Here is a 26,860-nt window from a genome sequence, read left to right as displayed (position 1 = left end):
GGGCAAGCGAAGTGGTGCAGTCCATCCTCCATGTCCCCAGTCTGGCAACTTCTCATACATTTGGACACAGTAGTCCCTCCATGAGTCTCATGTCCACTAACCTCTGACCCCTGCACCTCTCTCCCTTGAGATAAACATGTAGGGTCGCTTTTCTGCCATGCCTCCCTCATGCAGAGCAATGGATCCCCAAGCGGCTTGGGCTGGTGCAGGTTGAGCCCAAAAAAGAAGAAAGCTTTCAAAGCTGGTGGGATGGGAAAAAAATGTAAAAGGGGTGAAAAAGGACAAAAATAGATGGGCCCATCCTTGAAGCGGCTCCCTGTGCCAACTCAGATGGTGTTTTTTAGGTTGGCAATGGGTCATCATCGCCTTTGCTGCACTTGCACTTGCAGCAGAGTACGATGGGAGTGGCCAGGAGGAGGAAGGGAGAGGCAACCAGCAGGAGAAGGCCAAAGCCAGCAAAGATTCCCACAACCTGCAGGGACACAGCAGCGAGACATTAAATAAAACAACAACAACAAAAAAAACCATTATTTAAATAAATGCAGCACTCTTTTAAACATACAAGCAGCCATGCATTTAATCTATTAATCCTGCAATTCAAGTAGCGTTAACAGCTTTCAAGGTCATTTCTGAAAGTTTTATTGCTGATTTTCTCTTCAGTATGTGTCATATAAGTTACCGATATTTTTTTGAGCAACTCTGCATATACTGTTTCCCAAGTGTCCCAAACTATGAGCACGATTTCTGCAGTAACACATGTTCACCAGTGGATGTCACCAAGTGCTTTAAAATGATCTTTTTCTTTTTTTTCAACATGTTAAGAATGATCGGTTTTATTCCAGTTTTACAATCTATATTTTCATAATTGGGCAAGCCCTTCACTTCACTTGTTTTTTTTTTTTACTCAGAGGGAAAAAAAGGATATCAAACAGTGGAGATGCCATTTTATATCATTAAAATAAGTTCTATACTGCAGTACATAAAGACAGAAAGCCTTTAGTAAAATGTTCTTACTCCCACAAAAAAATAAAAATCTAAGGACATCATGATTTTGTCACATAGTGAGACTGTACATAGCAAAGTCACACATTCAGTTACATAATTATGTACTTCTCCAATCAAGTGGCACAAAGGATGCTTATTTTCCAGCAGAACCATTTTGTGTGGAAGTTATGCAAGTGTTCTACTAAGGAGATGTTTTTTAGGAGTTACCAACACAGTTATAGATTTAAGAACTGTAGAGTTACATGTTGGTAAAATCCAGCTTTGTTTTGTTGGTAGCCAGGCAACTTAAGTAATCCACCACATGGGGGAGCCAAACTCCAGGAAATTCACACAGCATGATAGAATACATAATCGGCTGTCACATGCAACAGTGACTTATAATAGCACAATGGGTTTTTTCTTCCACCAGTTTATTTGGGAAAATATATTTTGCAAGATTGCTTGCATGCAGGGTTCTTTTAAAATAAATAACAACAACAAAAAAAACAAACCCTGCATTATCTGAGCGTTGGCTAATGCATTAACTGTTATTTTTTCAGCGAAAAGGCTTTGTGTAGTGAAAAACAAACAAAAAGTATCAAGTACAGGGTCTTCTTATTAACAGATCGTTGTGGCACTTTGAAGCATAGCATGTGACATTGCTTCAGAACGATGGTACGTGGCTACAACAGAAGATGCTTTGCTCTGATACACCTTGGCTTTATAAAGCAAGCGAAAGGGAGGCTTGCATATATGTGAAAGCCCAAACGGGTGTGAAATGAGGAGAGCGAGACAGAGAAAAGAGACACATACAACACTGAAGCTATAGCTGGCCTCCACCAGCTGAACTGTAATCATATGACTCAGCCTGCCCTACTAGGCAACAGATGCCAATGTGTATGCTAATACTGGGAAAATAGCAAATATGCTGGACAAAGGGATGTGCTAAGCTATGAATAGATTTTTTTGCTAATAAGTGATACTGAGAGGGCATTTGGGAGCTCAGTCTATGAATTAAGCACTTCAATATGTTGTATCATGAGGAAATCTAATCCTTTATATGCAATGTGTAGCTTTATTGGATTATCGCCAGGTAAAGAGAGACCTTGGTTATGTAAACCTTTTTTTTTTTTTTTTTAAAGCCTTAAACAGCAGGACACTGACCACTAGACACTTGTCGCTGCATGTGGATTGAGTTGTTCTTTTGCTTTTGTGCTGTTACCATAATACGAGCCCATCACTGTATGTGAATGTGTGCACCGAAGGAGAGACAGAAGCAGAGCCAGGGAGCACGTGTGAGGCCACATGCTGCAGCGTGGCTAAGAGAGGGGGAGGCAGAGGGGGAGGGGTGGGTTGCCGAGTGTGACTTGCGGATGGGGAGGTGGGTGTTCTCACCTGTGTTCTGTGCCAGATAACGGACGCCCTGGAGTGCCCCAGTTTGTTTCGACAGGGCCCTTTGTCATAGTGGATCAGGAGAAAGTCATCCTAGCACATGACACACATACAGATAAAGACTTGACCATCAGCTATCTGAATGATACGGGTGGGCGTTCAGAGAAAATTGCTTTTTAAGTGACCTGCGGAGCACGGTCGCCTGTATGCTCACACAATTAGGATTATATAAGGGCACCACAGCTCATTAATCACCAAAGTTATACGAGTTCAGCTGAGGCTGTCGCTTTGAACAGTCAAAATAATGAAAATTGCAAATACTCTTAATGTAAAGCTACAATTTTCTGATAATTAGAGATATTGTTGTTCCATGGAGTCAAATAATTAGCAGTGTGAAAATACGTTACAGGATGAGGAATAAAGATGCCACTCACATCTAGGGACTCCAGACAGTACCAGCAGAAGGCATGCTTGCAGTTCTTGCACATCATCTGTGCACAGCCCTCGTCCCTCTCAATGTAAACTTTACATTTAGGACAGCGCTTGATTGGTGCATCATCCTCTTCGTTTTTATAAAAAGAGCTGAGGAGAAGAGACGCAAGTTAAGTGTTCAATTCAATATTCATATTATATGGCATAACAGGATTTTATGTAGTTCTAAATCAGATTCATCTAAATAAATACATATGTAGGTGTCACCAGTCACTAAAATGACCTTGAACTCAACCCCAGACTAACATTCTCCTGTCCTCTCGGTGTCAGGTTATCTGTATCCATTTCTCCCATTATTTCTAAACAGCTGACTCCGACAACCTGTGCATGAACAGCGCTCTGTCATTTTGCGAATTATCCGAAGACAGCAAACAGGCCCATTGATTTTTCAGGCCGGTCTCCATGAATCTGTCATACTGTTCGTTTGAGTGAAACAATACAGTCTCAACACCTCCACCACTTTAGCTAGAAAACACTGAACTGTATTTAGAACATGACTTGTTTTTGTCTCTCCCAAGTTTAGCAAATTCTACTGTTTTAAAAAAAAATTCTTCTGCATCATGAAAGAAAAACACTTGTACGACTTGTAGAAACCATAATCTTGTGACAGGCAGAGAGATTAATGTTTAACATAAGCGTAGCCAAAATGAACAAAAAAAAACAAAACAAAAAAAACAAACACAGGGAAAATGATGCTTTTAGAGATATCTTTATGGTGAACAAGTGTAATTCAAACACCAAGGCTCTTTACAACTATGAACCCTCTTCTCCAGTGTGGCCTCTGAGCTCTTGCGCAGACAGCAGAAGGTTCTGCAGAGCTAATGGCATTTCCAGGGTAAGAGGATAAGACAAAGAAATGGGTCAGCTGCATGCATCTCTGAGCAAGTCTGTTCTACCTTAGGAGACAGATGCTGCACCCTTAAAATTAATGATTAATCTATTTCAGCCAGCCTTACTGCAGTTTAGTTGAAGCAGATTGTTTTATCTCTACCTACAAAATATGTGCTTGAGTGTTGGCTGATGCTCAAGCAAAAAGTGGCAGCAAAAAGACACACTGACTGAATCCTGCCAGGTTTTTCTCACCTTCACTCAGATGGGCTAAGACAGCAACATAGCATTGACAAAACTAGTATTTCTAGCAGGCCTTATACCTGCTGCACTATCACATGCCAAAATGTATTATTACTTTACTGAAGTGCTCATGTTTAAATGATTGCCTGTTAAAATTTGAGCAAAAATTAAAAATTAATTATAATTAATGACTTAATAATTATGGATTTCATTAAGGAGGCTGCTTAAGGACAAGGACAGGTTTCAGAATTCATTTCATGTCTCATAGCCTGTAAGTATTTTTTGGATTATGGTCCATGAAATGTTAAAAGTGTGAAAGCTAGTGAGTGGATACAAGTAGAAAGCAGCACCTGTTTTCTCCTGGTAGGAAGGACGTAATGGGCAGGTTGTTCTCCTGGCAGGCCTGCCCGGGGTGCCAGTTGGCCTTGCAGGCCGAGCAGAACTCGAGGGCACATACAGCACATTGGACCAGCTGGGGCAGGGCTGGAGAATCCGCTTCCTTTAGCTGGCACACCGCCTGGCAGGTCGACGAAGGGCACCATGTTCGGCACGGGTCCAGCAATACCTCTGACGACACAAAAAAGGTCCAGGTCATGAACACCGGCTCTCTTATTAGCTCATTTGAGCCAAAATATTTAATGAGTTTCAGATGCAGATTTCTGAAGATGTAGCGCAGTAGACTAGAACCTTCTCTGGCTGTTTGGTGATTTTTTAATGCCCCGGGATTTCCTGTTACGTGTGAAATAATGATACATGTATTCAAGAATAATGTTTCTCTCTGCAAACTTCTTATAATTTGATATCATGCTCTCTGCGCTTTATCTTTATGCAACAAAAAAAACCAACCAACCAAACAAAAAAACATCAGTACTGGAAGAGAAACAAAACCATTTTCACTCATTTTCATTTTCAATTCTTATACAAATAGCAGATGAGTCATGTTAGACATATGAATTTCCCTCTGGGATCAATAAAGTTCTTATTCTTATATACTGAAATGTTTCTTTTGTTTAAAAAAAAAAGTTATTTCTTGTGTTACTGCATCTATTATTTGGTAACTTGTTTCCATGGCTTCCAAAAATTCTTTCGAATATTTTTAAAAGTGGTAAAAACAGATTCTGCCAATTCTAAGTACATAGCATGATGCACTTGCCCTTGTATCCCGTCCTTACATCCCCTTGCCTCTCTGCCAAGAACTATGAGCACACATTCCACTTGCACTTTTGGCTCAGCCTGAGAAATATGGAACGGTTACAGAAACTGTTCTGCCTGACTAGACTGGGACATTGATGAGACGGCTCACTGCTTTTATCCAGAATCAACAGCTCTTTCTGAGGATTTTTATTAATTTACAGGGTCCCTTCTGTGTTAATGAATGTGTGTTTGTCTTTATGGATATGCATTTATTCCTGCAAGCGTGATCTGCATGTTCTGTGTATAGTTTGTGCCTCTGTGTAGGCGGAGAACCTGCAGAGTGAGTACCATCAAAGAGTGATAGCACAGCATGGTCACTGCTGTCTCTTGTAGGGATGGAACTAAAATATTGCTGATTAGCATGTCTACACTGACAGTGTGAAGCAAAGCGACACAGACCTGCCATCATGTTTTCAGCTCTGAGATCCAAGCTATTTATTAGAAAATGAACTGCTGACACTAAAAGTACACGGGGGAAAGAGACAATGGGAATTTAACAAAAATACAAGGGATCAAATGGTGATGATCCCTAAGGCTAAAGAGGCCAATTAACTGTAGTTCCTGCAGTGGCCAGTTGAAGCTGGCTGCAAAAGTGGGTCAATCCCTTAATGCACATTACCTGTTAGTTTCATCCAGCCATGCAGTTTGTATCGATGCCCCCTGCTAACCAAGCTAGCTAGCCTTAGCTAATAGCTTAGTACACTGCCCTCTTTTGTACACTACTGTACACTACTAAGTCACCCTTCAATTCTTTAGACTTCGCTTCTAAGCAGCCAGACTTTCATGTAATCTTTAAAGAGGTCTTTAACAATAGCTCCCCAGGTTTTCTGAAGGTCTGAGCAGTGAATGTCTACAGCTGTGAAACACAATCGAGGTTCTTCATTTGATTTGGGGCTGCATTTAAGCCAGTGGTGTTCGGGAGCTTGTCAAAATTGCTTTTTGCTTACTGTATTTCCATGTATTTTTGCACATTTCAATAAACTAATGTATCCATTTCCCATTATGGAGTAAAATATTGAGATATAGGTGTTGGCTCAAGACTTGACTATAGAACCAAACCAATATAATTATAATATATCAAAACAAAGTACAGGAATATTACTTAACTGAATGACTATTTGTAGTGAAATTCAATTTAATTGAATCAAGAATGAAATCCAATTGTTCTTCATTTTGTACATAACAAAATGTATGCAAAGAAAACTTGAAAACACCTGTCAGTGTTGAAGAGTGAAATTTATGGGGCTAAGAAGGATTTGCCAAATCTATTCTAGCAGTTTTCCACAGACACCCCCTGGTGTAACTCAATAGCGAAAATGTCCACAGGGGTAAAATGATTAAGTCTAGATAGAGCAAGCAACAGTTTAGCTCCACATGCAAAATGAGACTGTCATCCTTTTGTGTGTAGTATCTCTGCAGGACAGACGGGTCCATGTGACTCCGTTTGATAGTCATCGCCCATACTGCGCCTACTGGTGAACTCTGAAGTGATCACTGACGTACTGAAGCTACCTTGTACTGACTCACCCCTTTCAAACTGAAGTTTCTTGTATCTCTGCATCATCTCTGTGGCCACCATGCACTCAATCTGCAGGAAGTGAGGAGAAGAGAAGTGGGAGTGAAATGAGCAGGTCAGTGTGGACATTTGTAGACAGAAACTGCAAGAAGCAATTATAAATTCTCCATGCGAGTTTCATTTCCAGAACAATGTCATAATCAAAATTCCACAAAACCTGAACTTGCCATTTGTTTGGGCCTTAAATCTCATCCCCACAGTAAAATAGAAATTGATTGCCAAGTGCAGCCAAGGTGCGTACGCAGGCCCACACATGGTTACTCATTTAATGGGCATTGAAAAACATTCAGGCTTTGAGAATTACAAGAATGGAAAGGGATGATGCATGCTGTGCCTGACTGGCTAAAGTGGCTTTGGTTCTATTAAGGGCCAGGGACGCTAATTAGAAACTGAATGCTGCTGTGTGCTAAACTATGCTGCGTCCTATGGTAAACTGCCTGAAGAAGGAGCAGTTTGACCTCAATGTGACACCTGCTACGGAAAAAGGCATGCAGGATTGCTCATTGTAATTGAATACACACATGAAAGTGAAGTGAAATGCACGTCTCAGTTAAGGATGGTGCTTTAAATTGACAATGATGTTTTAGAAATATAGGTTTAACCGATATACTCAATAGTTGCACAAAGTGCATTAACTCTGCTACATCTGCACATACAGTGCTGCGCCTGTGTAGAAATTTAAAAAATGAATACTGCTAAATGGAAAACGAGTGACTGAGTGGTCCCATGTCCAATGCAGAACTAAGACGTTCTAATAATGGAAATGCACCTCATTTTCTTGCAAGTGTCCTCTTTTAGGACAGGCAGAGTCCGGACAGCTAATTGCAGTTTCAAGGCCATCTTTAATCAGGAGTTCCACATACTGCTTCAGGCACTGAGGAAAAAACAGACAAGTATAACATAAATCCAGTAAAATCTCAAGTTAATCAGCAAGATGAAACAAAAATGAAAGCATAACCAGTGGCAACAGATAAGGCAAACAAACAGTGGCCAGTCTTGGGATCACTATGCATGTTAGATGTACACCAAATGGTGGCACTTTTTTCTGAAAGGCTGACAGCTGCACTAATCAATTGTTTTACACTACCAAGTGATCTGTCTGTGAAAAGCATGTCTGTGATGCTTTTCAGCTTCTTTTGACTCAACATTTTGGTTTTTTAATGATTAATCAAATGGATAGTGCTGTAAAAAACACAAACAAACAAAAAAAACCCAACCCAAAAACAAATGTTATTCACCTAAAACCTGTAACATGCCCATCCTTCACTCCCTGGTCAAGATATATGCAGACTATGCAAAAGCCAAAACAAAGCTAAAGACAAGTAATTATCAGACTGAATGATAGCCACAACTATTTTTCTAATGGTACAACAGTAATAGAGATGCCCTGCTTTAGCATGTTATAACATTTCTTGGCGCAAACACATGAATTATGCTTTTCATGTGAAACTTCTATGAGTCATTTAAGGGAAGCCAGTAAGTTTTACAAAGCTGAGTGTTACCAAAGACACACACAGACATAAACCTTCTATGTGCCACGACTGGCTATTTTCTAGTTGTTTTTTTTAAACTGTTCATTTTATGTCAGCCAAAAAAAAAAAAAAAAAAAAAAAAAAAAGAAAAAGAAAAAAAAGGAAATGGTGAGTTAATAGTTACAGACTGCAGTACGCTTGCACTCTGGAATAAAGTGTGCTAAAGAAAGTTTGGCAATTACGGCTGCACCCCAGACTGAGTTCTAGGAAATGGCAGCTATTTTTAGTTGTCATTCATGAGCATTGTTTCCTCATCCCTGGAAAAGATTGGTTTACATCTGCTAACCAATTGAGGGGGGGGTTATCGTTTCTCAGCCTCAGCTGTTACACTGGAGGGATGTGAGACTGATACTGCAGCCATTTCGGTGTATGACTTTTACTGGGTCTAAATTTAACACAGAAGTTACATTTACTGTACTTCAACGCAGAGGCAGATCTTACTATTATTAGATAATTGTAGCCCGTTTAATAATAGTAAGATTTATGTTGTTTGAATTGGAGTTTTAGGGAAAAAAAGAAATTAAAATGTATTTATATAGCGCTAGTTCACAACAGTAGAACCCCATTGATTGCAACATCCCTTATGAACAAAAGCTTTGCGGGGGCAGGAAGGAAGAACGCTCCTTTTAAAGTTAGAAACTTTTGGCAGAATGTGATTTAGAGAGGGACAGCTGGTACCCAGAGCATAGAGAAGCAACAAACAGGACAAAAACACAAACTACGAGAGAGTGTAGTCAAAAGTTAATGACATGTATTAGTGGTATATAAATACACAACTGAAGTTCAGCTGAGTGGAGGAGAAGTGCTAAGTGCAATATGGAAAGAGCCCTAGCAGGACAACTAAAGCTGGGCAAACACTGTGCGATTTTTCCAGTCGCGTTATTCAGCTTCAGCTCAAACTGTACGACTGACTCGCAGGGGTTAGAGGTTTGTAGGTCACGATGCAGGGTCTCACACTATACGGCCCGATGCTCTGATGCGACCTGAGTGCTCACATTGTGCGTCCATAGCATGAAGATGATAACACAAAATCTGTCTCTGGCTCTCCCTCTGTCTCCCTCTTACACAGACACACACAACACCACCATCAACTTTGCTAAATTGCTAATGAAAAACATTGATCAGGCAGCTTTGATTGAGCAGCAATGTCCATCCAACTCTTTTCACGGTTGTTGTAGTCGTGATAATTTTGTGAGGTGACATCGAAAAGGCTCAGATGAGCATGCCAAAGTTCTACAAGTTGTGCCTCCATCGCTTGTGTCCAGATGACATGCTGCACTGCCGTGCTGCTCCGTCTTTTCACTTTCATTTCTGTGTTTGCGTGTGCGCAGTGTGAGAGGCTGCGGTGACACCCTCATGACGGCCGACAGGTTTTCAAACAGGTTTGATCTTCTTACGACCAAACGATTGATGATCGCGAGCTGGTCGTGAGGTGTTAATCGCTTCTCGTTACCCCATATATACTACACGATGCACGACACATGATTAAGGCGAAACTCGGGCCGATCCCCAAAACGGTCGCACGACTGAAAAATCGGCTCAAAATGGGCCAAAATTGCACAGTGTATGCCCAGCATAAGTGATAGCTCTGAGTCAACAGATCCAGTCATAAGTGTAAGGTTTATCAAAAAGGAACATTTTAAACCTAGCCTTAAAAACAGAGAGGATGCTTGCAAATAGCTGATGTTCTGCTTCTCATTGTACTTTTGGGAACTCAAGAAACTGCAAGTAAGCCTGCAGTAAATGCTCTATTGGGATCATAAGGTACTACAAGTTGTTAAAGATTATAGAATCTTATCGCTCAGGACTTTATATAGAAGAAAGAAGGGTTTAAATTCAATTTTGGATTAAGCTGGGTGTCAGTGAATAATATCTTCTGTGGTATTAACTTCATCTCCTTTTCTGGTTCAAAAAGGACTCCAGGGTTCCTTAAAGTAGTACCTGAGGCCACAGCAATGCCACAAGAAAAGGGAAAAAAAAATCCCCAAAACTTACCAGTGTACAAAAGACACATTGGCACTGTGTGATGGTGGTCATCTGCTCCAGAGGGAACTCTCCAAGGCACAGCTTACATGAGACCAGAGGGTCCACGGCCAGCTCCCACGTGGGACGGTACCGCGCCGTGGTCATCTTCACCGCCACGGAGCTGAAACATCAAAAGACACAGCAGGGAAGAGAAGAGAAAGCAATTAGTTAAGCTCAATGTTTCCTGGAAGATAGTGAAACAAATACTGCTGGTGACAGAATAAATAAGAAAAAAAGAAAAAAAAAAGAGTCTGTGTAGCTTCGAATTGTTTTTTTTGTCTGTTCACTTAATAAATCCCCCGTCCAAGATTTGCTCTGACTCAATGCTCTACGAATTGTGTCCAGCGAGATTGTGCACACACAAATGGGCTCGCTGTATGCACAATGACACTAGCTCGCTGCCTAAATGGCCGTTGTCAGTTCTGTTCATTTTTATTTCAGGCCTCATGCTTTCTGGCATTAAAGAAAACACGGTTCAAAAAGCTTCTGAAGCTCCTGTAGTTATCTTCAACAGCTTTCACAGCTCCCTGTGAAATTTTCACTTGGTATGAAGTTACACTTTTTTTCCTTCACTGCGCGTCATTCCATGTCTCTTATGAGAGTCAGAAAGGGTTATTTTAGGCCATCTCGTCTCACTCTCTCTTTCTCTCTACAGCTGAGAGCAAAGAGCACCCACTCGGCTGTTTACAGGAAGTGCTCCCGCACATACACAGCATCAACACTGTCAAGCTCTCCCCGTGCTGCTTAGCAACTGGCTAAAGGAGGATTTTGAAGGTGGAGGGTGAGCTGATAGGAGGGGGAGAAACGTGGCAGAGGGAAAGAGACATGGAGAGTTCGCAGTTTGCCTTCACTGGTCGCAGTCTGCTTCAATGTGCAGCTGCCTGTTTTCAGAAGAGGGAAGCAAGTGGGACGAGATGGGTTGAAGAGTTCATATCCATGGACTCTTGTGCTGTCTAAATGTGCTAGTCAGCGATGAGAGAGACACGCATCCCATCCTCCTCCTTAACAACACATTACACATTCTAAGTAGATTGGGAAATGCAGGTCATTGCATCCACCACTGACTGACTTCATTAAGCTGTAAATTAAGCGCTAAAGTCAATCCACAGATGATGTGTGCTAGGATATTAAAATAATAAGAGTTACAATCTGCTAATGTGGCAAATATCTCTTTGTAGGATTGTGTCTGGTTTCTTCTTTTAGTTCACTGGCCACTTTATGAGGTGCTGGAAACATTCAGAGATTTTGATCCATATTGACATGATGGCATCACATAGCTGTGTTCTCCTACTGGAAGCAGCCATCAAAGAATAGGGAAGCAGTGAGGTCAGAAAGAGGTGGACATGGTCAGCAACAATACTCATCAGCAGATCGGCATTTTCTAAAATACTCAGACAAACCCATCTTGCACGACAACCATGCCATAGTTCAACAAGTCATTTAAATCACCTTTCTTCACCAACCACATGGCAGCAACCTAATGCATTTAGGCTTGTAGACATGGTAAAGACAATTTGCTAACATTCAAACCAAGCAACAGAATGGAGGTCAAATATAGAGGAACTGAACAAGTGTTCCAATTAAAGGGTGTAAGTATATTTGGATTGTTGGTACAAATGGTTCTCTTTAGATAGAATGGGTTGATAAATGATAAAGGGAATAATTTCAGTGTTTTCACTATAAATATTTCCAAACATTGTGAGACAGCCTCCTCATCCTCAAGTTAGTAGAAGTAGGAGGAAGAAGAGTCATGATTAAATGTACATTAAGATGGAAAACTGCTCATCTGAAAGTACAGGTTTAAGCAATAATACATAAAATGTGTCACTACTCTCGTTTGTGTAAACAAAAACTCAAACTCTCAAGCTGGGAAACTGTTATTAGTAATTGATGCTAATTCATTTGCTGCTTGACTGGGGGCAAATGTCTCATTTGTTACAATTGGACTGCTTTAGTTGTTCCTGTTTTGCATCTCTTTGTCGTTTTTTAAGTAGGAGGGCCAAGGAGGAAATTGCAAAGTGAGAAAAACTGAGAAGATAAATTAGAAAAATGAGATGCAGCTCATGTCTGACTCACTCAAAATGCCTGGCATCCATCCATCCATCCATCTATCCACCATCCATCACGCTCACCAGAAAGCACTGAGTGGTGAAGAAGCTCCTTTATGTAGCTGCTGAACTCATAGAAAAGCTTAAATGGCAATTTGTTATCAGGGTGTTGCCAACTCATAAAAATGACCCTCGGGGGAGTGCGTGGAGGTGTGTGCTTTGGAGGCCAAAAGGAGAAAAAAGAAAAGTCAAAAGAAACCAATTACTATATTAATGATGTCACAACTGCAAATGCAGCCAGACAATTTAGTGTAATGGTGTGTAATAGCCCTTTTTGTTAGCTTAGGAAAAAAAAAAATATATAAACATGTTAAGACAGCCTGGATCATCACCATGCAAAAATGAATAATAAAGTAAATGTGCAGGAACTTTTATAAAAACAGAAGCAGCTTAGCCACTGTTTCATTCAATCAACAAACTGCATCACTAAATATGATTTGAATACGAGTTGAACCCCACCAGCAGGAGTGGACTGACACTTCACAGGATAGATGCTTAACACTACAAAGCTAAAAGCTTTGCTGATGACTAGAATGATAAGATATTCCAGGGTGACTGAAATTAAGGGGGGGAGGGGGGGGTTTGACTCTTTGTCTAAATTACTAATTAATATACATTTACATTCCACGAGCAGGATCTCCTAATACAGTGGGTACTTTAATACTTGAACCTTTTCCTCTAATCCCAGGTTTTATATCGGCTGTGCAAACACTGACAGACTGGGTCGATATGGACAAATGAAATGGTTTTGTAAAGCCCTGACATGGCCTGAGGAAAGGGGGAGCGAGCGAGATAGAATGGCAAACGGAAAATGAGTTTTCACGAGAAAAGGTGGTGCAGTGCGATCCCTCTGCTGCATTATTAACTAGATGGTCCATTATCACTGAGAAAAACACGCGCGCGCGCGCGCGCACACACAGATACACAGGATATTCAAAGCAATGGACTACTTGGTGCTATCTTTTCAAATATAGCCTTCCTGAGTACGATAAGTCTGAAAAGGTCAGGTCAGAGAGTTAAAGATTAATAAAGTGAGACTCAGAAATCAAACATCTTTCCTGTGCAGTGTCCACCATGTGTCAGTCAACAGTCTAAAATAGCCCTCACTCACAGCTTAACCGGCTACAGCACCATACATGCCATAATGACTCCATATCCAGGAGACAAACAGACACACACACACACACACGCATTAACAATCCATTGCATAACAGGGTTGGAACAAGTCACAGAGGAGTGACTGACTTCTCCAGGGAACAACAAGTAAATGGGATTTCTTGCCGCAGTAGAAGGCATATGATGCCACCCATTAAAGTTTTTTTTCCACCTACATCATGTTATGTAAAGCAAAGGTCAGCCACAGTACACAAACCCAAGCACAGTCAAACAAACACACACAAGCCATGCAAGTAACAGCAGAACCTTAACCAAAAAGCATACTGCCCGAAGCCTCACATCACAAGCTGACCTCGCTTCAACGATTTCAAGGTTTTCATGGTACATATGAGGACTATGATACAAGACCAGACACAGACTCACTCATCACCAGCATATAAACATTATGCCTCTTTATTATTGGGGAATTCATGTATATCGTCTTACAGATAAACCTGTTGAACTGCTTGTTAACACAAATATCACCAGAACTCAATCCAATGGAGCAGCTTGGAAACAGCAAATCTGCAGCAGTTGGGCGATGCCATCATCACCATGACAGGTGGGTACAAATATGGAGAGCATAAAGAGCAACGGTGAATAACTACATGTCAACATGTGTTTTTAAGAGTAGCAGTACTCTGAATTCCTTTCTTGGAAATGTTTGTACAAATCCGCAACAGTTACAGTGTTTTTCCAGTCAAAGTCCTCCTGAATTGTGAACATTGCTTTCTTTCTACTTACTTATTAAAACCAAACAACCTACTTTAATGCATCAGAAAGTGTGTCATTTATGAGTAAACAATTACAAATGAGTCTACTTAAAAAAATAAAAAAATAAAAAAGCTAGACCGATATTAATACACTGCTCCCAGTGTTATCTTCTGATCAGAGTGTGCATTCATATAAATGCTGCTTCCTAGCTTGTAAAGAAAATCCTAAAATGCTAATTCTCACCTGAACCCCCTCAGAGAGACTTTAGAAGTGAGAGCACATTTTCACATGCTTCAAAAAGCAGCCTCACGCTGAATAACAATGCAAGCCTTTACATTCACTAGGAATCAGCCTCAAATAACAGGTTATAATGCACCAGTGTGTACGATCTGTACTGTGTCATTTGCTTTGATGCAGATGGGCAAGCACGGAAAGAATCAGTATTTCAGCTCTTTGTTTTCAACTGAGCACAGTTTCACGTTGCATCCTATCTGAAATTAAAAGAAAGACAGCAACCATCAGCTGCTTTGCAAGTTTGAGCAACCCAATTTTTTCTTTTTCTTCTCACACATGTGGACACGCACAAAAATGTCTTTCGCCTGATTCAGAAAGAAACTGCTCTCACCCAATGAGACGAGCCAGAGACAGTGTGATGAAGGACACGCAGTAAATACCGAATTGTGTTCAGCTGCAGTAAACAGCTCATATTGTCCTACGTAAATTATGAGAACGGCCCAGTGCAGTAGATGCTCGCCTGTGTGATTATTTGCCACAGCCAAATGAATATTGTTAGAGGAATGATATAACACCAGCTGTCACGAACAGTTTTCGTTCTGACTTGCTTTATCGGTGAAAACAGATCTTTCTCAACTTTTCTGAGCAACATTTCTGTCTGGCACACAGCTACAATCATTTCCTTGTCGTCTCATTGGACTCGGTCCTTTAATTGCATTTCGCTGGAATGCATCACTCTTCACAGAAGCATGATTCATTGCAACTCAAGAATCCATGCGCAGACAACTAGTTATTGAATCTTCTGAAATTTCGATACAGTTAACTGGAATTTGTTTATTTTTAAAGAATTATTAGCAAAAAGTAAAAGAAAAAAAATACTCCTGGCTGAGCTGTGTGCACACTGATCGTCAGTTTGAAATAACCACATCGTGATCCTGCTCTCTGCTGCCCCTGACCCCCTCCATTTACTTCCTTCCTTCCTTTCCTCCCTCAAAAGCCCAGCCCAGCTCATTGTGGCCAATTAGTGCAGCCTTTAAGTTTATGCCATATTAACTCTACGAGGAAGAAGACGCAGTGGAGAGAGAGAGCAACAGGCAATCTGCCAATTTTGCCTTTTTTTCCCCAGCCTCCCTTGGCTTACCTTTACTGCCTGATATTTCTTCTTGTCACCTCATGGTGCAAGCTTGTGGCTTTTACTCGCTGTCCTAGGCAACCAAACAAACAGGCATACCACGGGCTTTATTTATAACCACAGCCTACGCACAAAACTGAGCAAATAAGATAGGTACAACAATACAAACTTCTTGAGGATGAGCATCCTGTAAAGCAGCTGTGCTCCATGAGAGGGGGGGGGGGGTCAACACAGATGCTTCAAAGTAAGTTTTATAATAAATCATCTCAAGTTTAACTTGTGAATTTGCAGAAAAACAGTATTACACTGGACTTGAGCTTCACGTGAATTATTTCTTAAAAGATGCAAGCAAACAAACCATTTACATATCTGACTCTTAATTCAAAATACTGAGCATCTGGCTCATTACCATGTTCCCAAACCCTCTGTGCTGTGAGGTTTCTGTCAGTTGACTCTTATTTAAGCATAACTCCATAAGTATCTGTAGAAGGTATGCTTTTAAAATCCTACGAGCTTGTTCATCAGTGCTTTTGTTGCTTTCTGAAAAGTCAAACTGCTTTGTTGGGGTCAGTACACACTCTGCTTGAGAATTGCATTGTGTTGGCATCATAGACTGTGTATAAAAGAGGTAAGCATGTAAGCTTCTGCAGGTACTTGATATTGATATTGGTATTGTGTTTGCTCCTGTTCTTAGCAGTTTCACCGTCGCACACTGGTTCCCTTTTGCAATAGGTCATTTAAACCCTCAAAAAGAAAGCAGTTCACAGTTACAATTTAAGAGAAGTGATGTAACAACAGCAATACACTATTGTGCAACTGCACATCCAAAGACGACATCATGCAGATAGTACAGCAACCCATGTAGCAAAAGTAATGGCATAATTGATGAGCTGTAATGTGATTGCTGAAGCTATAACCGTAATGCACTACCGTGTATATAATGACAGCGTAGGTTATTCTTTAGAGCAGCTAACCTACATTTTATAAGTCAAAGTGCACACAGAGTATTTTTGGGTGGCTCTATTGCTAAAAGTGAAAGGTGACTTGCTCTTTTTGACAGGCAGCGGTTGGGGACAGACGCCGTCTGTCCTTGACACAGAGGTGGGGTGGAGGGAGGGGAGCCAAGAGTTGTGATAGGCCTAGTTTTTATATGCCCCAGTGAGTTACACAGTCACCCAAATGTATTTTGGCATTGTGAGTGCTGTGTGTGTGTGTGTGTGTGTGTGTGTGTGTGTGTGTGTGTGTGTGTGTGTGTGTGTGTGTGTGTGTGTGTGTGTGTGTGTCTCTGTCTGTGGGCTTAGCAAGTCAAAGTCCATCTTGCAGTGTGGGCCAGACGGACAGTGAAATGGTGATTAAAAAATACCCGACTAAATATAATATAAACTCAGTGCACGCAAGCATGTCGATACGGTTAATACGGCCTGCTGAATTTCAGTCTGAGTATCGAAATGGTAATTTAAGCAGCTTTGAACATGTCTTGGTTGTTGGTGCCTGATCTGAGTATTTCAGTAACTGCAGATCCACTGGGAAAATCACAGTGGATCTTTCCCAGTTTTACAGAGAATGTTCTGAAAAAGGGCAGCACGGTGGCACAGTGGTTAGCACTGTTGCCGCACAGCAAGAAGGTCCTGAGTTCAATTCCACCATCAGGCCAGGGTCTTTCTGTGAGGAGTTTGCATGTTCTCCCCGTGTTTGCGTGGGTTCTCTCTGGGTACTCCGGCTTCCTCCCACTGTCCAAAGACATGCACTTAGTGGGGATAGGTTAATTGGTTAATCCAAATTGCTCATAGGTGTGAATGTGCGAGTGAATGTGAGTGCGAATGGTTGTCTGTCCCTGTGTGTTGGCCCTGCGACAGACTGGCGACCTGTCCAGGGTGTACCCCGCCTCTCGCCCTATGACAGCTGGGATAGGCTCCAGCGCCCCCCGCGACCCTGAAAAGGATAAGCGGACGCGAATGGATGGATGGATGGATGGATGGATGGATGTTCTGAAAAAGAGAAACTATGTTCTTTGGGTGAAAATGTCTTGTTTATCTCAGGAGAATGGTCAGACTGCTTCACGCTGACAGAAAGACAACAGTAAAATGATGTCACAACCGGGCTATGCAGAAAAGCAGCTCTGAATGCTGAATAAATCTCACAGCAGCAGAAGACCACACTGGGTGCCACTCCTGCCAGCTAAGAACATGAAACTTCGCCAACAATTTGCACGAACAGAAGCCGTAAAAGTAAAAATGTTGCTGGCCTGACGAGTTTCGTTTTCTGCTGTGACATTCAGATGGTAGGGTCAGAATTTGGCGTCTGCCTTGTATCAATAGTTCAGGCTACTGCTGCAAGTTTAAAAGTTTCAGATATTTTCTTGGCAAACTGTAGGTCCCCTTAATACCAGCTGAACACCATTTAAATGCCACAGCCTGTCCGTTTATGCTGTTTTCTGTGGTTTATTTTCCAGTTCAATTTTTGATATAGGTAATAACTATGACCAGATGGAAGAACAGGAGGGTAGGGTCTTGTTTTCCCCAATAATTTTCAATTTAACAAGAATGACAAAAAGGAAAGATTGCAGCCCATTCAGAGGTGACAATGGCTTAACTGCCATTATCTTTGTCACCTACCATTAATGTGTCAACAGCTAGAGGAAATTTGGGGGAACACAGCAAAGCTATATTACATTCAGTGTTAATGCCACCTGCTGGAGCTGCCTTCAGAGAAAAGAGAGAAATAAACTAGAATGACGCAGACTAGCAAGACGGGAAACAAAAAAGAAAAAGGGAAGGAAAGAAGATGTAGATGAAAGCATGAGTGAGCATGAAAAAGAGGGAAATGGGTAAAAACAGACTGAAAGAGTGACATTAAAAAAAAGACTGGAGGAAATACAAGAAAATAGCTGGAATAAAAAGGGCTCTTTTCTTTTATGCCTCCTAACTAGACCATTAGGCAAACAAGCTGAAGCTTTGGCAGTACTTAATGACTGAGTGTAAATATTCATGAGATTTTTGTAGCATTTTGTTTTTTCCTTCAAGTTGTAAAGAGCCTACATTGAAGAAAGTAGACTCGATGTTGGGCCACACTCATCGATAAAGTTCACAAAGCTCTTTTTTTGTTAATATTTGATCTCCCCCCACCCCATTTTCCTTTATACAAAAAAAAAAGAAAGAAAGTACGACTGAATACTGAATGACATGATGGTGAACAGCAGACACAGAGCAAAACAGTCAGATGGGGGCTAAAGCAAGGGGGCCAGTTCTTGCCTACAGAGTCTTATTGTCAGTGGTAACAGCACTTACAGTTCTCTACGGCACAAAGAATAAACAAGATACGGACGTTATTGTGGAGACAGTAACAGGAGATACTTGTTTCTTACCAAATCAGTATGCAATAAAAAAGAAAAAATTTAAAAATGAGGCTGTAACCAGAGACGGCGAGCTAGTTCTCACCTCCAAAAAAACCCCATGCTGCCACACATTATTGTCTCGCAAGCTGAGTGAAGATGACAGGCATGCCACACTGAGCCCATTTCTATTGACAGATGGAGAGAGCCTGGGCGAAGGGTCGACTTTGCTGGGTATCTCTTGTCACTCACCGCTTTGCATCTTCAGTCTTTATGTTTACATGTAGGGTTTGACTAAATTACAGCAGACAATAACAGGTAAAGTCCAAGGTCATTATTGTGGACGATTTTGACTTATTTATATATCTGTAATCATGCAGAAAAACTTCTCCCGGCTTTAGCTGACAAAGAACACTTATCTAATACCATAACACTGCTCAGCTGGGTATGAAATTGTGTGAACTGCTTTGTCTAATGAAGGAAAGTTAGTTTTAGTTTGTTATGCAAATGCGTCCAGAATTCACTTTGTACTTCTGTCCAAAACAGAATCCAACAAATATCAGCTGGCAGGAATTTTTCTCTTTCCAGACTCTGTTTGGTTGATCAGCGCTTTTGGCTTTCATCTTGTAAAAGTTCTTTATGTTGTTTTTTTTCTCCCTACCAGGTTGTTCTTTATTTATTTATTTATTTATTATAATTTAACTCTGAAATCAGACTCATTAGAATCTCTTGTGAATTTTAATACAAATCAAAATGCTAGAAAATACTAATAGCTGCTGAAGAGATGGACTAAATGGACAAAATCTTGACTGTTATGCACACAGCCGACAAACGCCAGGACACATCCACTGAGAGCAGCAGCTGACAACAAATAAGGCCTGTATTCGCACGCTGATAGAACGTTCCTGAACTACACATATTAGGCTGCGTTTCTGAATAAAGAAAAAGGCAAGAAGATGTCTGTAATGTTTGCATTTTCTAATATTGAACAGTTCCTGATTTATTTGGATTTATAATGGAGGTGATGCCACTCTGTCTTCACCCCATCAGTTTGACGATTTAAGGCAAATAAACCGTAACAGGTCTTGCGTTCATATCATGAAGTGACAATGGAGCTATGTGACAAGGAAAATAGGATTTATTATTTCTTAAATTTTGCTTTTGAAAAAAATGAGAAAATTTACTATGTCAAACACACGTCTCATATTCTTTAAACTGGTGAAAGAGTGTTAACACAGAAATTAGCACATAGCATTGATTCCCTTTACATGTCAGGTTGAACACTCAGTGTGTGTGTTATGCCAATCACACACACACACACACACACACACACACGAGGCATAGTCTACATGTCCCTCATTAGAAAAAAATGCCCTGGGGACAAATTCCTTATGCCACTGCACTGTGCTAAATGAACTGAGAAGGTTATGTCAAGATCTGGCAAAAAAGCTAATTGATGACATGAAGTAAGAAATAATAAAAAGAACTGCGTGTCCTTTTTCACCACAGCTTTAAGCCACTAAATAGTACTGATCGAGACACTTAAGTGGAGTCGGGTCGTGTCAGCCATTTTAGTCTTTCACTGAAGTTATTTTAATGAGGAAAATACACAACAAGGGCTAAAATAACAAGCGTGACTCTTGCATGCTGAGTACTGCCGTCACTCCACTGGACAATAGTGTTTTCATGGACAAAACAGGAGTGAGAAGCACTCCAACAGAGAGGCACTCAGAGTCTAATCTGTGGGATACAGTGGCACTCTCACCAAGCAGTGGGCTAAACAATTCACAAGCAATTTTGCTAATCGCTGAGTCTGCAAAGCAGACAAAACAGAAGAGTGGATAGAGTCAGATCCCCCAAGAGCTCATGCCCCAGTCTGACCCTCCATACTCCCTGTAGTCCTCCCATGACATCACAGCTTATCATCTTGTACAGAGTGCTTTCTTGTATCACGTAAAAATCACCACCACAGCATATTATTTTCTCTTTGCCTCCCAGCTCTTTCCTTCCTTGCTGTTGTGGGATGCTACCCTGTACAGAAAACCCAGTCTACAGGTCTCCCGTAGAAATGGGAAGGAGGAAGCCCCAAACCCATGCTAGGAAATGTTCTGGCATCCTGTTGTTGGGTTTGTTGTAGAAACACAGAGGATACTATCTCACTAAAGGTAAGCAAAGGCCCTCAAAGTATCTACATGGGGGAAAATATTACAACACCCTGGTGACAAAAGAAAGCCCCATTGGACTTTTTTGATACTTTGATATATTGTCTATCAATCCTTATCGGGTTGGGCTTCACCTATTTGTAGTTTGGACATGTGTCAGGCATTAGATGTATATAACATATTGGTCATAACCGATCCAGATACTTTTGTTACACTGGAGATTAGAAAGAAAGGGAAGAAATTGATCAGAGTTACTGACAAACTCTGACTTTCACATTATTTTTGCAGAGAATGAAAAAAAATGGAAAGCTGGAAACAGAAAACCCCTCTGCAATGTTCTTGATTAAAACTTACTCATAAAAACACTTGCATTGACCACAGCTTCCCAAACATGTTCACGCCACTTAAAGTTAGGACCTTTAGGATTTAATTAAATAAGCCTGCCTTTCCAATATCATTCTGGATTACTGAAAAAGTAGCCCGATTAAACAGGCCTAAATTTTAAAGGCCTTGTATCCAAACAAGTCTGAACACTAAATTGGAAAGTTGGAATCATTAAAGCTGCAGTAACCACTTGGTGTTGTTATTGCTTAGTGCTTAATGCTACTAAGGACACGGCTGCAAAGTCTTATTCACTCCAAAACAAGAATGGTGCAGGAAAAAACCTTCGATATCTGCCCAACAGGCCAAGTTGTAATGTGATCACATCTCCTCTAACAAGGGGATTTTCACATTGTCAATGTAATTTTTCCCTCTTTCAATCCCCAGTGGCACTAATCTATGCTTTACAAAATGCCAGGCTGCACCACATTTCGCTTCAGTGGTGTCGAGATCCCAGCCTACCACTTGGCTCATCTACTTCACTTAGCGGTTTTCATCATTTCTGCGAATGATTCTCAGCTGAGCGCGAGCCCGAACGTGTTCCATTTGCCGCTTTTATCTGTAGGTGGAGAGCGTCAATGATGGAGACAGACATAGTAGGACCAAAGGGCTGGCTTAATCCCAGTAGCTGAAGTGTGAGCTGTACCCCTTTAATGAACAGAAAACATAATTTGTTGTTGAACTATAGTCTACTGAGAGTACTGTAGGAGGAAAAACTTCCATCTCCTCCTACAAAATGTTTCTTCCTGACTCTTTTCCAAATTATTAACCAACACGTGTTGTGTGAATGCGAGACACCAAATTTTCCTCTTTATAAAAGCTTTACAAAGATGTGCTGGAAATACTACAATGATAATAAATTATCAGTATTCAAACTTTTCTGCACAAGTAAGTAAGATGCATGACAAAATTTAAAAAAATGGACTTAGAACTGCAGTGAAAGTCAAATATTTTATCCCTGGATGGTGCAAATACATCTGCTGGAACACGGGAAACTTTAATATGCAAGAAACAGATGTTTAGCTGGCGTTCACTTCTCCCTCACCTAAAATTCTTTGTTCTTAATCTTTGTTTGTGTGAAACTATCCTGAGCCCTTAGGACTAACTGAAATGAAAAGAGGAAGACCACAGAGAAGATTCATGGATGTAATGAAAGAGGTCACGCAGAGGGTTGGTGTGACAGAGGATGGAAGGGATAGGATGAGATGGAGCCAGATGATCCACTACGGCGATCTTAAAGTGAGCAGGCGAAAGAAGCAGAAGATGAAGAAGACTGAAATACTCCGTCGTATAAAGTGTCCCGGTCAGCAGATAATGCGTTACATAACAGCGTCTCAATTTGCAAAGCCCTACCTGTCTGAGAAAAATAGGGCGTGTGAGACCAGTTCAAAATGCCAAGAGGCTGTCTGGAAGAAGCACGGCGCACAAGCACCAAATAATACTCTCATAACAATCCCTGTCTCATCCAAACATAATCCTAACTGGCTGGATACAAGCCATAACACACAGAGCTAAAGTGCTCTCGGAGCAGAGAACATCATTTTCGGGAGCTATTTAGGGCTCAACTGACAGCAGTATTGCCTGTTTAGTGTGTACACTATCCACTCTATCCCCAGCCACGCACGCACACGCACACACACACACACACGGAAACCACCACCACCACCCAGAATACTCACTCCAAGCAACACCCTGCTGAAATGGCATTTAAGCTGTTGCATAATCTTTGGAGGACTCGCAGCACAAAGGCAGAACACGACCCCTGAAATCAGATTACTCTAAAATGACTTTTTCTCTGGAAGTGTAAATGTTACCAGAATAAAGGAGTAATTTAACAAAGCTGGACTGCAGTAATGAAGTGTATACCTGAGACAGCTAAGGCTTTAGAAAGTCCAGTTACCTAAGCACAGTCATTTGACATTCAGTGTCAGTCCCCCTAAATTTAGCCTTACTTCTCTAACAAGGCTTTACTGCCATTGGAGGACTGACGGTAATTGAGGTCTGCTCGCTGGTTAGGGGTATTTAAACTGAAAGCCTCACTTCTACACCAAGTCCAACTCAAGGTAATTAATCTTCTTAACATTAGGTGCTTTTGTAGTGACCTACAGATGGACAGAGCACTGACAAACAGCCTCTCCAGGATGTCAATTACAGCATAGCACTGTTTCACCAAAAAACAAAACAAAACAAAAAAACCCAAGGCCCTGCCTAGGTTTATTTCCCAGAGACCCTTCTGTTATTAAACCAGAAGGTCCAACCTACAGATCACACTGGAATCACTACCCTTAGTATATGATTGCCTTCAATATAGCTCAAATAATCAGCCATGAGTCGTTGCAGACATGCTCTTTAAAGAATGCATAAATGCCCAACCCAGGGCTTTCCCCAAGTCTCCCAGATTGCCTTATTTGCAGCACAGCAATGATGTATCCTGCTAAGATCGCTGCATATTTTTTAGTACGTAGCAAATGCCAAGGTCAAACAGACCACTGCAAAGCTTGGATAAACACGAAACCGTTTCTAAGAAAGTGTCTGCCCTGTGTGAAGCCCTTGTAGCACAACAGGACAATCATAACACCTCCTTGTCTATATAAAAAGACATGTATGAAGTGCCCTTCATACATGTCTGTTACGTATAGGTTTCCATGTGCATTCATGGGTGTGTTGTTTGTGACAGTCTGTTGACTTCAATAGCAGGCTGGGTTCTCGACATCATGACCTCATTCCTTCTGGCTCTTAAGTCAACTCAGCACCCCACTTTCCTCTGGGAGTGGGCTGAAAGCTGCTGGTCATTCCAAGGAGCGCGTTGTACAAAGCAAGCTACAGTATAGCTCGCTTTGGACAAATTTGCTGCAGAAGAGAGGAATAGCAGCTTGATGTATTTTATTCCCTGATGGGAGCAAGCTGTATCCGAGAATAATGGAGAAAGTGAGCAAATTATTATTTTTTTCTCCAGCACATTGATAGGGCACCTAAAAGCCTGTTTATGACAGGATTGGTGTCAAAAATGGAATTTGATTTCACAAAACAATGCTGAAGTAAAACAATTTCTCTTCACATTGATGTGTCAGATAATGTTAATAAAACACAGGCAATACTAACTTCTGTTACTAAAAATGGTTGTTTAAGAAAAAAAAGATTTTCCCCAGATTTACTGACAGCCCTCAGAGGGGAGATGACACCATGTTAGAGGTGTACAGGTAGCAAAGAAATTAGCAAAGGAGTATTTTAGCACTTCAGAGCCTTGATTACAACATAAATCCTTTGATTATCTAGTAGCCTGGTTTCACAGCAATGCATGTAATCCAGCTGCACCCTGAAAGGACTGCTTTACGTGTATATAGCAAGCGCTGAGTGACCTTTTCAGGGCTCAGTGGAGCAATCATCTCCGAGCATGTTATGCACCCTGCAGCTGTGGCATAGGAGACGAATATGACAGAAGGATGTGGGAAACAACCCAATTACACAAACTCCAAGCAAGTGCCAGCAACAGCTACTTAGGACCACTGCTCTGCCAACTAACTACAACTCTTTATGTTAAAATTCGCTAACACAGAGGGGAGCGATCTCGTCAGGCATCGGCATCAGTCAGCTGGCTGTAAGCCAGGTAGCTACAGCATATCTTGCAGTAACAAAAAAAAAAAAAAGAGAGAGGGAGAATGTCGGAAATATGCGACAGCCGTGTGCTGACAGTGACAGCTCAAGCAGCTCTCTCACACTGAGTAAAAGCACAAAACCTTACCTGGCTTTCTGAGATAACGCCGTCTTGATAGTGTAACCTCAGGAAGGGCTGAAGAGATGATCTCTTGAATTGGATTAACGAACAGGCGGCCAACCAGTCAGGCGGAGGAGGTGGCGGTGGTAGAGGAGGAGGATGATACCTCTGAAGGGGTGATGCCCATATTCAATATGTAGCCCTGAAACGTCGGGGCGGACACATTTGACCTGCTTCTGTCGCCTACAGCGCCTGAGTTCGAGCTCTGGTCAAACACTGACACCAAAAAACCTCGAGTCAAATCATAAAAAAGCCTAAGCGCAGATAAAATAAGCAAACGGCGGGAAGCACGAGCCGCAGCTGACACTCTTCTTTCTGTTTTGCTTGACAGGAGGATTGTTTGTACACCGGAACAGCGGTTTACTCTCGATTACAGAACAGTGCGCAACATCCAGTCGTCACCCTGCCACACGAATCGTACAAACAAACAAAAAAAACAGTACACAACCTTGCTGAGAAGAGATCCGGTGGCGCCCTGTTTATCTTTCCGCCGTTCCTCCTGCCTTGCTCGGTAGGAAATCAGCTGCTTCGCACTGGAGGGACGCCATTTGTTTGTGAGAGGTTTTCCGTCTGCTGTCCTACGGTGCCCCTTAGAGGAGAGCTCAGCACCTGCCACCTATCCAAACAACAGCTCCCCCTGCTGTCAAAACACTGCAATCGCCTTTAAGCGTTTTCTCATTTGCCTTTACAGCCTACATTGCATACACAGTGCCCAACAAATGTCTTTTATGTACTCATTTATCTGGGTAAAAAATTAGAAAATACGGTTTGTCAAGAACTTTTTAAAACTAACAATTGATTTAATCAGTTGTTACGGAATTCACGTTTTTTATACAAGCATATTGGACTATTAGTGTGAATCACTATTTTTCAGCTTTTTGTGAAACAGTAAATTTGACAACATTTTAACAACAGTAATTATATTTTAGCTTTAAAAATGTCATTTTGATTAAATGCATTAAATGTGTATACTGGTTCATTAGCCATTACAGTAACATAAAAAGTGATTTTAATAATTGACAAGGCTGTTAATTTAGAAAAGCTGTGGCTTAAAATGACATTTTTTTAAATTAAATTTTTTTTTAATTTCAACTAGTATACATGCTTGTTTCCATTAATCTTTTGTCTGCCAGTCAAAATTTTATTTATTTGCCTAAATTTAAGACCTAAAAATGAAAAGAATTACAAATAGAAAAACGTGTTTTCATACACAAGCTTTTATGCAATCGAAATTGTGACCTACATCTCAGTACTCAGTCAGCTGCAGTGAACTGCAATAACATTAGTTTCAGTTCAGCTATGTGTGAGTGTTGCAAAACATAAATCAGACATTGTAAGGTATGTGTTTGACAAAAAAAACCAACTAAACCATATCCAGATAGAGGCAGTGACAGAAATATTGAAACCACTCAAGCTATTTGAACTTCTATACAACATTTTCAGTAAATTGAAAGTAGAAAAGTATTGCTGATCTTGTTGGAACCAGCTACAGTCTGCTAGGTTTATACAACAGATAAGATCAGTGTACTTAATTTTCCAAGGCCTGGAAGGTCCACACAATGGTGCGGCTTTGTTGTTGTTAGCCTCGTGGTCTGGCCTCTT

At 41.1% G+C, this 26,860-nt stretch overlaps 1 protein-coding gene across 2 annotated transcripts; it reads right to left on the bottom strand.

The window, feature by feature from the left end:
• rnf144aa (ring finger protein 144aa) lies at positions 1-25,869 on the bottom strand. Of its 2 annotated transcripts, none has more exons than XM_042228645.1 (8): positions 25,707-25,869; positions 10,237-10,387; positions 7,479-7,583; positions 6,661-6,721; positions 4,290-4,506; positions 2,811-2,958; positions 2,380-2,469; positions 1-472 (listed from the first exon to the last, which is right to left on the bottom strand). In XM_042228645.1, exons 2-8 carry the CDS (start codon positions 10,369-10,371, stop codon positions 341-343), a joined length of 888 nt encoding a protein of 295 aa, XP_042084579.1. In that variant the 5' UTR covers positions 10,372-10,387; positions 25,707-25,869; the 3' UTR covers positions 1-340. The 2 variants fall into 2 exon arrangements, with proteins under 2 accessions (XP_042084579.1, XP_042084578.1); XM_042228644.1 differs by having other exon boundaries at positions 25,226-25,867.
• Positions 25,870-26,860: the final 991 nt, after the last annotated feature.

The sequence above is a fragment of the Haplochromis burtoni genome, unplaced genomic scaffold (assembly GCF_018398535.1).
Source record: "Haplochromis burtoni strain Fernald_Lab_line unplaced genomic scaffold, NCSU_Asbu1 Contig_338, whole genome shotgun sequence".
In the NCBI taxonomy this organism is placed as follows: Eukaryota; Metazoa; Chordata; class Actinopteri; order Cichliformes; family Cichlidae; genus Haplochromis; species Haplochromis burtoni.
The sequence above is the reverse complement of the archived record's forward strand: the minus strand, read 5'-3'. Positions and strand labels throughout refer to the sequence as shown.

Bases quoted from the DNA above. Each gene is read 5' to 3' on its own strand.
- rnf144aa (XM_042228645.1), bottom strand. From the start codon at position 10,371: ATGACCACGGCGCGGTACCGTCCCACGTGGGAGCTGGCCGTGGACCCT. The intron at 2,470-2,810 runs GTGAGTGGCATC...GTCATGTGCTAG, and splicing joins ACTGTCTGGAGTCCCTAGAT to GATGACTTTCTCCTGATCCA. The intron at 473-2,379 runs GTGAGAACACCC...GTGTCCCTGCAG, and splicing joins TTATCTGGCACAGAACACAG to GTTGTGGGAATCTTTGCTGG.